Source organism: Telopea speciosissima, chromosome 5 (genome assembly GCF_018873765.1).
Source record: "Telopea speciosissima isolate NSW1024214 ecotype Mountain lineage chromosome 5, Tspe_v1, whole genome shotgun sequence".
Lineage (NCBI taxonomy): Eukaryota > Viridiplantae > Streptophyta > Magnoliopsida > Proteales > Proteaceae > Telopea > Telopea speciosissima.
Genome location: NC_057920.1, coordinates 2,216,590 through 2,232,762, shown reverse-complemented (window position 1 = coordinate 2,232,762; position 16,173 = coordinate 2,216,590). Strand labels below are relative to the sequence as shown.

The window sequence follows — 16,173 nt, the reverse complement described above, 5'->3', positions numbered from 1 at the left end:
TTTTGGTAAATTAAAATATAATTATAACATTTAATGTCTATTATTAACGGAGTAGGTGTTTTTGTTATTTTGGTCATACCTCAAAGAAGGAATATGTAATTTTTCAAAATTAATGGGTAAAAGTGTAATTAGATCATACCTCAGGAGAGATAAATGTAATTTAATTATTTGTTTAGAGAATCAGATGTGAAAGTTTGAGTAGGAGACTTTGGGTAAATTTAGGATAAGAAGATAAGTATAGGGGAGTCAGAAAATTTCCCTTGTTTTTAAAAGGCAGGCGTATGGTTGTTGGCAGGCAGCCATGAGCCAGCGAACTAAATATGTCTTGTTAACCGGATTTGTAAAATCCATTGAATTTTGGATTTTTTTAAATGGTTAATCGAACTTTAAGTTATTTATTTTTAGTAACACTATTTGTCGAGGGATTCCCTCCGTCTCCTCATCGGATACGGAATTTAGGAAAAGAAACTTTGCGAAGCCTAAAGGCAATTTAAAGTTGAGCTTTCACAAAATTCTCTGCTGTCTTCGTTCTCAAATCAGAATCGTAATTCTTTCATTCTCTCCTTCTGTACATACTTTTCAATTCCCGGATTATTCTACAATGGGGTTATGGGAAGCTTTCCTCAATTGGTTGCGAAGGTAAATAATTTTGCTGTTGTTTTGATCTCTTTGCTTGATATATCGTTTTTGAGGAACTTTGGTTTTATTTATCATCAGAATCCTACGTTTGATCCAATCTGCGGCATTGTTTACGTACTATTTGCGTTTTTCTCATCTTTGGCCCTTGTTTGTTATTTGTTATGTAGAACCATTATGGCCTTATGGGTTTCAGAAGGATTTACTCTGCTCTGACGACACAAAAAGGACTGCTCTTCCATTTTTTTTCTTCTAAATTTAATCGCTAATGTACAGGATATTTAAGTTGCTTTTTTCTTGGGGATTGATGTTTGTGGGGATGTTAATATTTGATTTATTGTGTTTATTTTTCTCTAGATTATGTTTAAAGGGTAAATAATTTGAATTTTCAACTAGCAGTCCACTTTTCTTCTGATCAAAATCCATTTGTGATTAAGAGTGCAATCCATACCAATTTGGAGATAGAAATGCACTAGGGTGACCTGTAATGGTGCATTATGAGTTGCTAGGTACAAGCAGCCATTAAGATTAAGAAAGCTAGTTTTAAGACATGGCAAAGGACTAAGGATGTAGAGGATCTACAGAAGTATAACTTTAGAATGAAGCTAAGAAGATTGTGGGAAAAGCAAGGGCGAAGAAATACGAAGGTCTTTATAACAATCTGAGCACAAAGGAATAGGAAAAAGTTATCTATAAGATAGCTAAAGTGAGGGAAAGGCAGAGTAGAGATCTCGACCATGTTAGATGTATTAAAAGTGAAGATGGTAAAGTACTAACAAGGTATGAGGACATTAAGAAGAGATAAGAAGGTTATTTCTACAGTCTACTAAATGAAGTCATTTCGAGTAATAGTTTTTCGGAAGACTGCATTACCCATCAAGACACTACATGACATAGATATATAGGAAAAATTAGAGTGTTTGAAGTAAAATAAGCTTTAAAGAGGATGAAAATAGGTAAGGCACAAGGCTCAGATGAGGTTCCAATAGAAGTGTGGAAGAGCTTAGGAATCTGTGGTCTATCTTGGCTAACCAAGCTGTTTAATAAGATTATGAGCACAAGGAAAATGCCAGATGAATGGAGGAGAAGCATCGAGGTTCTGATTTACAAAAATAAAGGTGATATTCAGAGCTGCAATAACTATAGAGGCATAAAACTACTGAGTCATACTATGAAATTATGGTAGAGTGTTATTGAAACCCACCTGAGACAAGAAACTACTATTACGGAGAACCAATCTGGTTTTATGCCAGGAAGATCCACAACAAAAGCTATTTACTTACTTAGGAGACTCATGGAAAGATCTAGAGAGTGTAAAAAGGATTTCCATATAGTCTTTATTGACCTAGAAAAAGCTTATGACAGAGTGTCTAGAGAGTAAATTCAGCAAGTACTAGAGAAGAGAAGTGTTTTAAGTAAATGTGTGGACATAATTAAAGATATGCATGATGGTGTAGTTACAAGTGTAAAATTTTATTTTTGTATGATGGTGTGGTGACAAATGTAAAAATTGTGGGGGCCAAAGTAATGAATTCCTAATTACAATTGGGTTATATCAAGGATCAATTTTAAGCCTTTATTTATTTGCGCTTATCATGGGTGATTTAACCAGAGACATTCAAGATGAGGTTCCTTGTTGTCTGCTTTTTGCTAATGATATTGTTTTGGTGGATGACACAAAAGCAAAGATTAACGCGAAGTTTTGAGAGAAAGATTCCCCAAAGTGATTATTTTAGGTATTTGGGCTCAATCATAAATAAAGAAGGTGATATAGAGGATGATGTTTTGTAGAGAACTAAAATAGGATGGATGAAGTGGTGATGTTCATTTGGAGTGTTGTGTGATTGGCGTATTCCTTTAAAACTTAAAGAAAAATTTATAGGACGGTCATACGACCAGCTATGATGTATGGTGCGGAATGTTGGGCAGTTAAGAAACATTATATAGAGAAACGTAGTGTAGTGGAGTTGAGGATGTTGAGATGGATGAGTGACAAAACTAGGAAGGATAAAGTAAGGAATGATCATATTAGAGCTGATTTGGGAGTAGCTCCAATACATGATAAGTTACGGTCGTTTGAGGTGGCATGGCCATGTTCAACGGAGGCCTTTGGATGCGCTGGTATGGAGGAGTGATTTGATTTAGATTGAAGGCTCTAAGAGAGATAGGGACAAACCTAAAATAACCTTATGAGAAGTGGTGAGGAAAAACAAGCATATCATAGGCCTTGTATCAAGTATGACCTCGAATAGAGCTGATTGGAGGGCAAGGATCCATGTAGCTGACCCCATTTAGTTGGGATGAGGTTGAGTTGTTGTTGTTTGTTGTTGATGTCCAATCCTACTTGCTACATGTTTCCTTTCAGTTACATAAGCTTTTTTTTCTCTTGTGGTACTTGCGTACCGCAAAGTACCTGTGAAAACTGCAATGATTTTGAAAAATAGATGAAAATTTAACAAGAAACCAAGAATGAGGAGAGGATAATTTCCAATTAAAGAAAAAATCAAGATAATGGAAGAAAGGCATAAGAAAACACCAGTTTGGGGATGATATGTGATTTAAGAAGTAATGTGTTACTTTCCTTGTCATGTTTATTTTGCTGCATAATCCACCTCCACACCCCCCCCTTGGAAAATAAAGGAGGAAAAAAGAATGGGTAACATGTTGAGTTGCTGATAGAGTGAAGGATGGACCATTGAGAGTTCGGGTTCACTCAATTCAGAAGGCATTAAGCAAGCACCTGTATAGCTAGGTCATACTGAGTTCCACAGCCAGGGCTGTGGCCTATTGCACAGTTGGAATAACTATTATTTTTTTCAATGCAATGGGTTTGTGCTTTGATAACTGCTTGTAAGATTCAATTTTGATTCCTGCTATTTTACTGGCATGCTTTCTGTCCAACGATTTCCTAGCCTGAGAGCTTTTCTGTTTTATTTTTGGCATAGCAAATTAAAGGTGATGATATGATGGTTTGTGATCGATATGACATGTCTTTTAATGAAGGTGTTTAGCTTCTTTAAAGCCCTACTTGGGGTCTACAACCTAAGGTGTCCAAGTTTAGGTGATGAACTAGGTTAGGTTAACCAACAGCGCGCCACTACCTCTCAAATTAAAAAACCAAACTTTTCCATACATAGAGTGTACCCCATGTTAGTTCTCCAGGCTGTTTGTACTGTTGGACTGCCAACCACCAAGCCAGACCAATCTGATTAATGGTTCAATTTTGAAAACATTGGTATATCTTAGTTGTTGGCTTTGACTAACATCTTTATACCAGAAAGAAACCGGAGTTGTTAGGGGTACGAGGTGACAGGTGTACTCAAGTTTGAAAGGCCCCTGATGTCTAAGGTTTGAAGTGCAAGGCAAGGTGCATGAGTCTTAGGGATGTGAAGCACACTTTTTTTGCATATAAGCGTGTATAACATATTGAGACAATATTGATCATGAACATATTCTCAACCATATTAGAAATTGGCCTAATTGCAGCCCAAAATGGAGTTTCTAGTCGCCTTCAAACAGTGCATTGGCCACTTGAACTGGATGGTCAAATTCAGCCCAAATGAAAGGGGGGTGGGTGGGAAAGAAACGAAAGTTAACTGTACAGAGTCGTGCCACAGATAGAGAAGATAGAGGAAGTTGTAGAAAAAATGGAAAAACAGATGCTAGAGTACAGACTACAGAGTACTGCCATAGAACTCCCCCCCAATCACACACACACACACACACACACACACGTTGAGAGAGGGGGTGGGGACAAAAAATTGAAAAACAGATGCTAGAGGGCAGAGTATAGAGTACTGCCATGGAACACACACACGGGGAGAGAGAGAGAGAGAGAGAGAGAGAGAGAGAGGGGGGGGGGGGAGGGACCGTGATCAAAAGGAAGACAAAGGAAGATGTGGGGACAAAAAGACTTTCCTAGAACTTTGAAGCTGCTTAGGACATCCTTTAAGGTCCGAGCCTTCAATCAACCTTTCGGTCCCCCTTGTTTGCACTCTCAGTTTTAGGATTCTTTGTTCTCCTTGGTTTAGGGTTTGGCAGTAGCAATAAAAGAACAAAATAGCTCTAACAAATTAGCAATATCTGTTGTGTAGACAATATATTTTTTAACTGGAATACCATCAATACTTTGTTAGAAGTTTGTATTTTTTATTTTAATTGAACTAAGCAAAGAAGCACGCTGAGTGATGAGGTGCACCTCGCACCTCAGGCTTGTGCCTTTAATAACACTGAAAGAAACAAATGGAAGACTGGATTGACACAGATATGAGTTGTCCAACACAACCACCTAAGAACTCACTTGCACACTTTGATGTAACTATATTCATTCTGCTCCATATTTTCTTTTTGCCAAAATCTTTCTTTCTCTTCCCACACTCTTTCTCAAGAAAAATACTACATAAATGCCTGATAACGTGTAGCTTGTTCATGTTTAACATGTTTGGGTCCAGAAAATGAAGATTAGGCAAGTCTTTGTGACAGAGACATTTGTGAGAGCAAATTATATTGCTTGGCATAGTTGTCAAGGCGCCTTGGACGCCTTGATTTTGGACCCTCTCCAACGCCTGGGGTCGCCTAGACGCCATGACAACTATGTTGCTTGGTTTAGTTCAGGAGTTAGCACTCTTGGTGCATTATATTTTCTCTAATAATAACACAAATGTTCCTTGCTTTTCTGGATATTGAAATACATCTAGCATGCTTTGTGATGGCCAAAGTTAATCCTGATGGGCTTGGACGCCTTGATTTTGGACCCTCTCCAACGCCTTGGGTCGCCTAGATGCCATAACAACTATGTTGCTTGGTTTAGTTCAGGAGTTAGCACTCTTGGTGCATTATATTTTCTCTAATAATAAGACAAATGTTCCTTGCTTTTCTTGATGGATATTGAAATACATCTAGCATGCTTTGTATGGCCAAAGTTAATCCTGATGGGAGCTTACATGCTGGCCATATAAGATTTCTTTACTGCAAAGTCTTCACATAGAACCCCAAATGCTTTGAAAGCTATAGAGATGTTTGTTCTTTTACTTTTTTTTTTTTAAAAACTAAAAAAGGTTCTTGCTGTTTACGGATTTATATAATATTTTTATTTGACTCAATTGCAGCCTTTTCTTCAAGCAAGAAATGGAATTGTCCTTGATAGGACTTCAGAATGCTGGAAAAACTTCACTTGTGAATGTCATTGCTGTAAGTAAATTTATTTTCTTTGTACTATCTGTAGTATTTATTTTTAAATGCTCATGGTTTACGGCACTGTGTCTGGATCTTCATTGCAGACTGGAGGATATAGTGAAGACATGATCCCTACGGTGCGTACTAATCTATTTTGCATGCTTCAGACATAGGTTTATTGCTTGTCATAATGTGAGAGACATTATAATTTTATAGCGTGCCATGACAAGACTTTGATGGGAATAGCTTTATTCTTTGCTTGTTTTATGGTGGACAGGTAGGATTTAATATGAGGAAGGTGACAAAAGGGAATGTCACAATAAAGTTATGGGATCTTGGAGGGCAGCCAAGATTTCGCAGTATGTGGGAGAGATATTGCCGTGCAGTTTCTGCTATTGTGTATGCTTCCAACTTGTTTGACTTACCTTTTGCTTTGCCCGGTCTATTACCAAAAATAATTCATTTTTTATGTCAAGAAATTTAGGATGATAGTTGATATGATTTGCCTTGTTATAGTGTTGATGCTTATTTGTTATTGAAGACCTTACTAATTTTGTTATTGTTACAATATCAAAAACCTTGTAACCAGATTAGAGAGAGAGAAGAAGAGAAGAAGGAGAAACAAAGCTGTCCAAAGAGGAGAGGACAGCCTGCGGCAACAAGGAATAACTTGCCGCAGGACTGCTCCCTCATATATATATTATTGAATCATAAGATAAACAAAGTACAAAGGACAGAACTACCCCTGTACCCCACAACACTGTTCAAGTGAACAGCACCCATGACACTTTTCACGAGAACAGTATCATAGGCCATAAGACCAAATTACCCTGGAAACTCAACACTCCCCCTCAAGCTGGAACATATATATCACCCATGCTCAGCTTGTTACAACACTGACGAAAATTAGAAGTAAACAATGACTTAGTGAACACATCAGCAAACTGATTTGATGAAGAAACAAAGGGAGTCTCAATCAGTTTCTTCAATATTGCACTCCGAACAAAGTGACAGTCCACTTCAATATGCTTGGTTCTCTCGTGAAAGACAGGTTTACTAGCAATGTAGACGGCTGCTTGGTTGTCACAGTACATCTTCATTGGTGTTGGCACAGGAAAACCTATCTCAAAGGAAATACGTTTTGGATCTTTTGTGTGATACTGGTATGCTTGCATCAAAGCTAGTGGATATTCCTGTGGACCCTCATCAGAAGTTTGGGGTGAATGATGGTGAACTTCTCAAGGATGTGCATTCTTTTTTTTTGGGTGAATAAATAAATTTATTACCAAAAGAGAAGAGAAAAAAGAATTACAAAGGACCCCGAAGGAGAAAAAGAAAAAGACAGCCAACCAAAGCCTTAGCTAAGGGAGGTCGAAGCAACAAAAGAAACATTAGAGAGACCCCAAGAATCAACAATGAGCCTGTTCCTTGGGGTGTCCAAACAACGAGGAGGAGGAACTAGAGATAACTTTGCTTTAATTTCAAAAGAAATGGAATCCCAAATCTTCTGGTAAGATCGAGAGTTGGAGGTCCATTTCTTGGTATTGCGCTCCATCCAAATATGGTTGAGAGTTGCACAAAAAGCCATTTTCCTAACCGAATTACAAATAAAGGAGCCAACATAGGTCATATCAATCCAAATCCACTCTCTAGAGAAAGGGAGAATTCTTCTATGGGCATGCCAATACTTGATTAGAATACCCTTCCAGATGGCCGCTGTAGTAGGGCAGTCAAAGAAAAGATGGTTCAAGTCTTCAGCATTGTTCCAGCAAAGGCAAGGGAAACTTAGATCTGACGGCTGCGAAGAAAGGCTTGAGTTGGAAGACAGTTGTTGAAGACTCTCCAGGCCGTGAAGCAGTGACGAGGAATGTGATGCTTGAACCATAGAAGCTTACGCCAAGGAACCAACGGGCCTTTCAAACGAATAAAATTCCAGGCTGCTTTGGAGGAGAAGGAGCAAGAGTTGTTTGATGACTAAGTGACATAGTCTCCTCTTGCCACAGGCCTTCTTGGAATGGAGGAGAGCTCATTCCAAATAAGGGTAAGAGGAGAGGTAGAGGGGGGGGGGAGCCATCTTGATCGAGGATATCAGCCACCAAGGAGAGCCTATGGAAACCCGAGGCATAAATGGATCTCGGAGTGACCAGGTGGAGAAAAATTCCTATTGGATGCCAGTTGTCCAACCAAAGATATGAAGAGAGACCATTACCAATCTGGGAGCGAATGACCTGAAGGACTAGGTGGCGGCTAGCAAGAATTTTGCGCTAGACCCAAGAAGCATCGGACAAGGCTGAGGCAGTCCAAATAGAGTCTTGGCGCAAGGGCCCCAAATAAATCAAATCAACCCATATGCTTTTCTTCTTGGAGACAATCTTCCAGATAAGCTTAATGATGCCCGCTGAGCTCACTTCTTTGATTCTTCTGATGCCTAAACCTCCTTCCTTCTTGGGAAGACACACAGCAGCCCAGCTTAAGGGGTGGAGGAATCGAGAGGAATCATTATCCTTCTAAAGAAAAGAAGCTATGAGAGCTTCCATGGACTTGATAGTAGATGGAGGGAGGCCATAAATACTAGACCAGTAGATGTATGATGCCTCCAAAACTGATTTAATAAGGACCAACCTGTCTGCATAGGAGAGAAGTTTTCTTTTCCAAAGCTGAAGCCTCTTTCTGATCAGATCCAACATAGGGGTGCAGTGGTGAGCAGAGAGCTTTGCCGGAATCAAAGGGATACCCAAATATTTGACTGGAAGTTGGTCCTCAAGGAAGCCAGATTTCTCAAGCAAGGTAATTTTGTCAATCTCAGAAACCCCAGCAAAAAATATAAGAGACTTGGAGGGGTTGATGCGGAGGCTCGAAAGCTCATGGAAATGCTGAAGACAGAGCAAAATGGACTCAAGAGAGGCAACCTAGGCCTTAGAGAATATCATCAGGTCGTCCGCAAAGGCCAAGTAAGTAAGCTTGAGGGCTTTACACTTGGGCATAGGAGGGATAAGCTGCTGATCAGTGCATAATTGAATCTCTCTGGAGAGGATTTCCAACGCAAGAGTAAACAAGTAAGGGGAAAGAGGGCAGCCTTGCCGAATCCCCACAGAAGCTCCAAAATAACCTGCCGGGCTACCATTGACCAAAACTGAGAACTTTGAGGAAGAGATGCAAGAGCTAATCCAGTTAACAAAGACCAAAGGGAATCCCATCTTAGTCATCACTTGAGCAATAAAGTCCCACCTCAGACAATCGAAGGCCTTGTGGATGTCAATCTTCATGAGAAAAGAGGGAGAATGGTTTTTCCTATCAAATCCTCTGATAATATCATTACACAGAAGGATGTTGTCAGATATATTCCTGCCGGGGATGAAAGCCGTTTGGTTATCATTGACCAAGAGATCCACAACACTTTTGAGTCTTCGAGCAAGAATCTTGGCAATAAACTTGTAAAGCAGATTGCAAAGAGCAATGGGTCTGAAATCATTCATAGCAATTGCTCCTTCCTTTTTCAGGATTAGACAGAGGAAAGTGTGGTTGATCCCTTTGATTTGATTAGGGTTGAAGAAGAAGCTCTCAATGGCAGCAATAAGGTCTGATTTAATGATATCCCAAGCAGCTAAGTAAATCCCATACTAAAACCATCTGGACCCGGAGCACCATTTACCTTAAGGGAGTGAATAGCTTCCACAATTTCATCTTCTTTCGGAATGGAACACAAAGAATCATAATATTCCGGAGCAATGAACTTGTTGAGCAAATGATTCGGAATGGGATCATGATCCTCCTGAGGACCAGAGAAAACGCCTTTGAAATGCTGGACAACCAAGTTTTTAATGTCCTTTACTGTATTGGCAAGAGAGCCATCCGGGTGCGAGAGCTGAACAATGGAATTAGCATTAACTCTAGCTTGCATAGAATGATGAAAATAAGCAGAATTTGAATCTCCCAAGTCTAACCACTTGATTCTCGATTTTTTGCTTTGGAAAGCTTTCTTCCCTAGCAAGCAAGGAGGAGAGCTGAATGGAGACCTCTTTCTCTTCAACAGCAAGAGAACCATGAAGAAAATCTGACTGCAGACGAGCCTGTATGGAGTCTATGGACGCAAGCCTATCTTTGCACTCCGCAACTTGGTGAGTAATGTTGCCAAAAATATTGAGATTCCAGTCTTTGAGGGCAGCCTTAACATTTTTGAGCTTCCTTGAGAAGGCAATGAGAGGAGTGGAGAAGGCAAAAACAGGCTTATCCCGAGCTTCTTGAACAATTGACAAAAAAGTTGGATGAAAGGACCACATGTCAAAGAATTTGAAGGGTTTAGGACCAAAAGAAGTGAAGGGTTGAATGGCGAGGGAGATGGGGGAGTGATCTGAGATGTTCGGGTTACCAAAGGAGGCCTGAGAGGAAGGAAAGGAAGCTAGCCACTCTTCATCAACAATTACGCTGTCCAGCTTACAAGCAATGCGGTTGTTTCCAGCCTTTTTGTTACTCTAGGTAAGGGGGAAACCAGTCCATCTGAGATCATCTGCACCAATATCCTCAATACTCTCATTGAAAGAATTCATAGCCTCCAAATTTAAATGATCCCCACCCTGTTTTTCATGGCTGTATCTGATGATATTAAAGTCTCCTCCCAACCCCCAAGGTTGGGAACCAATTTGGTTTGCAATAGACCTGAGATCAGCCCATAAGGAAGTCCTTTGAGAAGGGCAAAATTATGAGCATAAACCACAGTAAAGAAAAAGGCAAAAGTGACCCAGGCAATCCGAGAACTTGGTGTGCAAAAACTGAGGGGAAGAAGAAGCAAGGGAGATGGAGATTCTACTGGGGTCCCATAGGATCCAAATTTGGCCATTTGTATGGTGAGAGTAGTTTGAAAGGAGAGACCAACCAGGGGCAATGGAGCTTAGGATTTTTATTGACTTAGGCTATTTGATATGGGTTTCCAAAAGACAGCAAAAGCTGGAGCGGGAGGAGTGAATGCGAGAGCGAACAACAGACTGCTTCGAGGGCGAATTAAGGCCTCGAGTGTTCCAAATGATTCCGTGGATCATTGGGGAAGGGGGAGAAGAGGCAACGAGGACTCAATGAGCCTAGTCAACACAGCCCGAGACCTGGTTTTGCTGTGATGGCAATGCCGGTACAAGCTGCCAATGGGGGTGGCAGGCATACAAGGAGGAGGAGGGAGAACCTCACGGGAAACCAGAGGGGCTTTGGATAAAAGGATTTAGGGTGGAGAAGATGCTGGGTCAACCGGGTTTGGAGAAGATCCAAGCAGTGAAAGGCAGCCCGACCCAGAAGCAGCAACAGATGAAGGATGGATAGTAGGTGGTCTAAGAGGACCCGATCCAGAAAGGGTGGAAGCCAAATTAAGACCAAAAGATTCGCACGTGGGTTGGAGGCCATTAGGAGGGGTCCCACCAGGGCTGAGTCAGCTGGGATATCGGCCTCTTGGTTCAATAAAGCAGCCGAAGACTTAGAGAGAGGATCGTCTCTTGCAGTCGAAGGCAAAGCGCAGTCGCAAGAGTCCAAAAGAGCTGCAGGGATTCCCAAAGGAGCCGTCGACATCGAAGCGTTGGGAACAAGGTCATCTTTTCTAGAGCTTAGAATGGAAGGTTCAGAAGAGAGAACTTCAGCCATACGAGATCTACTCCAAGGTAATACCTCAAACTGGGGCTTTTCAGGCAAGAGAGTAGCTCCGTATCATCTGCAGACGACAGAAGGCTAAAGCGATTCTGACCATCTGACCAGGGCAGCACCATCGACTGAGACTGGACCTTGGAGCTCACCGCCGGGTTCTTCTTCATCCAACGCTGATTCCAATAACGGAATCTGGTTCTTGACCTCCCATGAGAAAGGGAACGAACAGCAGAAGTGCGATGATCAATCACCACAACATCACCACAGGGAGTAGGGCCTTCTCCAACAGGGGCATCACCAACAGGGAGTTTTAGGGCATTGCAAGGAGCAGGGCCATCAACAACATTGGGCTTGTCCACAGGAGTGCAAAGATGGGAATCGTGGCCGAAAGTTCTACACACCAAACACTTCGGTGGCTTCCAATCGTAGTGCACCTCCTGCTCAAAGGAGAAATCATCCCCTTAGTTGACGGTGATGAAAAGGCAGAGGGTCCTCCGCAGAGACTTTGACACAAATCCTCGTATAGGCAAGGCGATCCTTACACATAGTTCTCACATCGAAAACAGAGGCCTACCTGCAATGAACCCAATAGAACCGAGACCATCGAGCACCGCATGGAGCGGCAACCCCAGCAGAGAGAAATCCATAGAGAAATAGAGGAGAGGCCCACACGCCCGAGCGGTGTGGTTGCATTCTTACTGCTTAATTGGGAAATTGATATATCTCGATGCTCGTAACCTTTCTTGTTGGTTTTCTTAGTCAATTCATGCAATCCCTATATCAAAAACCTCGTAACCAAATTAGAGAGAGAGAAGAAGAGAAGAAGGAGAAACAAAGTCTGTCAAAGACGAGAGGACAGCTGCGGCAAGAATAGAATAACTTGCAGGATCGCTTCCCTCTGTTAAGAGTACTTAGTTTCAGGGGTATATTTGTACTTAGACATTTACTTATGTATTTTATGTGCTATTTGTATTAGGCTAAGGGCCTAAGTGTAATTAGATATTCTTCTCAATATAAGGCTGTTTGTCTCAAGTTGAGAGACATAACAGATTACACCAAATTGTGTTTGAACTTTGCCTCCCTTGGAGTTTTGCTCCGCTCTTCTCTTTCTCCTCTAAAACCTAACATGGTATCGAGCACTTTCTTCCTGGAGTTTGAAGGTTGTGTGGAAGGGTGAGAGCCCCTTGTTCTTGCTGGTTTGCGAAGGAAACCTGGGGTATCTTCACCAAGCTTCTCCTTCCTTGTTTGACAACCAAATAGGGAGCAACCGGATGCTCTAGCATCGTTTGGAAGTCTTCTTCCCTATCATTTGATCCTCTCAAGTCTGCTGGTAGCATCGAGAGGAGAATCGAGTTTCAGCCGACAGTTTTTCTCCCGGTTCCCGGCCGATCTCTTGGAGTGATCCAGCTCTTAGTGTGAGCTTTGTTTGCTGCTTTCTTTGGGCCATACAAGATCGTTTTTGGGTAAGGAAGACTTACCCTTGTTGCTCTCTGCTGTTGCTCGCTTCGTTTGGGTTTTACAAGCCTTTTTCAGTTTTTCTGGTCTCTGTTTTTGCACTTTTTTCTGTGTTCAAGGAGCAGATGGCGTGGTTGAAATACTGTTGTTTGGACTTATTAAGCATTTGATTTGAGTTAAATATGGGTGACAAAAATGAGGAAACAGCCTTGCCTTTGTCTGTAGACCCACTTGCTGCATCATCCTCTGTCCCTTCATATGAGAACACCAATGTGCAGCTTCCCATTGTCAAGTTGGACAATACCAATTACCTAGATTGGTCTCGATCCATGAAACTGATCCTTAGGTGTAAGGGAAAGATGGGGTACATAAATGGCAGCATCAAGGCACCTCTTCCTACCGAGCAAGGGTATTCCAAATGGGACACTGAGAACTCACTGGTGATGGCTTGGCTTCTTTTCTCAATGAAGCCTGCGATTGGACAGAGGTTTATGGGTAAAGAGACTGCCAAAGATATTTGGAACAGTGTAGCCCGTATCTTTGATCGTGTTGGAGACTCTACAAAGGTGTACCAACTTCTCCAACAGATTGTTAGCCTACGCCAGGGTGATAGAAGCATCTCTGACTACTATTGTCTTGTTGTGGGCCTGTGGGAGGAGTATGATCACTATAGAGATCTTCAGTTGTGTCCTGATGATGAAGTTAAGGTACACAGGTTGTTTGAGAAGGAGAGGGTACTATTTCTTCTTGGTGGCCTGAATCCTGAATTTGAGCCTCTAAGGGTACAAATCCTTGGCCGACCTAGTCTTCCCTCATTGGAGGAGGTGTGTGGATATCTACAGAGTGAGGAAACCCGTAGGGGTGCCATGGAGACTAGTATCAACACCACTATTGAGCGCTCTGCTCTTGTTTCTTCCATCCCTCAGGACTCCACTAAGGGAGCTGATAAGGGGGCTGCTAAGGGGTCTTCGAAGAGCCGATTCTTATGTGACCATTGTGGTAAAACTGGACATACAAAGGACTTCGGTTGGGATCTCCATGGGAAGCCCCCACCTGGTTCCACTGGGGGACTTAAGGGACAATGGAAGAAGGGGCCTAAGGCTCATGTTGGGGTCATTGAAGCTGATTCATCCTCTCTTTCCCCAGCTGACATTGCTGCCTTTCGCCGGGTTGTAGCCCACCTGGACAGTTCACCTGCAGCTCCTACTTCTACTGCACTACAGGCCTCTTCCTCCTCCGGCATCACACCTTGGGTTATTGACTCGGGCGCCACGGATCATATGACTGGTAGGTCCCAGCTGTATAATTCCTACTCTGTTTGTTCTGGGAAAGATAAGGTAAAAATTGCCGATGGTACATTCTCTTCCATCTCTGGTAAGGGAGATATCCAGGTTACACCTTGCTTACCCCTGAAGTCTGTTTTTCATGTTCCCAACTTTGCTACTAACCTTCTTTCCGTTAGCCAATTGACTAAATCTTTGAACTGCTTTGTCACCTTCTTTCCTACCCATTGTCTTTTTCAGGATTTGGTGACGAGGAAGGTGATTGGCGTGGTCATGAAGCGATGGCTTATATGTTTTGGAAGCTGGTGCTTCCTCTCATTGTACAACCTCAATCCTATGTTTGTGGGCTAGAAGGTGGACGTACTCAAGAGGATATTTTGCTTTGGCATCGTCGGTTGGGACACCCTTCTTTTTCTGTTATGAGGAAACAGTTACCTCACTTGTTTACTTCCTTTCCAGTCTCTCATGTTTTTCATTGTGAACCTTGTCTATTTGCCAAAAGTTGTAAAACAGTTTATACATCCAATGGTAATAGATCTACTTCACCTTTTCATCTTATACATATTGATGTTTGGGGGCCTTCCCCTGTTACCTCTTTGCGTGGCTTCCGCTACTTTGTCTCTTTTATTGATGATTATTCTCGGGTTACTTGGGTGTACTTGTTGAAACATAAAAGTGATGTCCATGTTGCATTTACAAATTTCTATGAGTTAGTGTATACCCAATTTCAAACCCGGATCCAAATTGTTCGTTCTGACAAAGGTGGGGAGTATATGTATAGTGGTTTGGAAACCTTTTTTTCTGACCATGGCATTATTCATCAGGTGGCCTGTGTTGATACCCCACAACAAAATGGGGTGGCTGAAAGAAAAATCGCCACCTTCTTGAAGTGGCTAGGTCCCTTTGGTTTACCATGCATGTTCCCAAAACTTTTTGGTTTGATGCTCTACTCACTGTTGTCTTTCTTATTAATGGCATGCCGTCTAGTGTCTTACAATTTCAAGTTCCTCTTGATGTCCTACCCTCACGGTCTTCTTCATTCTCTCTCCCTCCAAAGGTGTTTGGTTGTATTTGTTATGTACATGTTAGCAAATCTGCCCGCACTAAATTGGATCCTAAAGCTCTGAAGTGCATCTTTCTCGGGTATTCCTCCACCTCCAAAGGATATAAATGCTATCATCCTCCCACTCGTCGGTGGCTTCTCTCCAGAGATGTCCGTTTCTTTGAAACCATACCTTTTTTTCAGTCACCTCTTCAGGGGGAGTGTTTACCGCTTGGTGGTGGTATTGCAGGTGAAGAGGTTCCCGAGTCTGTCTCACTTCCTATCTCCTATCCTGTTCCTATTTCACCTTTTCAGATTGACAAGGGAAAGAGAAGTTCTGTTGAGGGGGAGCCTTGTATAGAGAATGTAGTTGAGGGGGAGCATCCTTGTGTACAGGGGAACAGAGAACAAGGGGAGCTACTGGTGTATACGAAGGAAAGGAGAAATCCTGCTTTATGGCTGCCTATAAAGAAGACCTGCCAAAATCCTTCTTCATCACCTCATCCTGAGTCTCCATCCATCGAGATAGGTATACCTTCTTCTACTCCTATATCCTCAGACTTGGACCTTCCTATTGCCCACTGTAAGGGAACTCGGGCATGTACTAATCCCATTGCCAAGTTTGTTTCCTATGATTCTATTTCCCTTACAGGTATAGCCTTCTCTGTGGCTATCTCCTCCATATCTATTCCCAAGAATGTAGCAGAGGCTATGGCAGATCCAAAATGGAGAGAAGCAATGAACACAGAGATGTTGGCACTTGAGAAGAATCATACTTGGGACCTTGTTGAGCTCCCTAAAGGGAGAGTCCTTGTTGGGTGCAGATGGGTATTCACAGTCAAGTTCAAGTCTGATGGTACCGTGGAGAGATATAAGGCAAGACTTGTCGCTAAGGGTCATACACAGATGTATGGCATTGACTTTCAGGAAACCTTTGCTCCAGTGGCCAAGCACAACTCC

General features: G+C 42.0%; 1 protein-coding gene across 1 annotated transcript in view; it reads left to right on the top strand.

Moving 5' to 3' along the window:
- Positions 1-401: 401 nt before the first annotated feature.
- Positions 402-16,173, top strand: part of LOC122662606 (ADP-ribosylation factor-like protein 8a) — a 33,958-nt gene continuing 18,186 nt past the window's right edge. The window contains exons 1-4 of the mRNA XM_043858284.1: positions 402-639; positions 5,745-5,826; positions 5,916-5,948; positions 6,089-6,210. Of these exons, the coding sequence (XP_043714219.1) occupies positions 602-639; positions 5,745-5,826; positions 5,916-5,948; positions 6,089-6,210 (275 nt within the window). The 5' untranslated portion in view covers positions 402-601. The remainder of the gene's footprint in view (positions 640-5,744; positions 5,827-5,915; positions 5,949-6,088; positions 6,211-16,173) is intronic.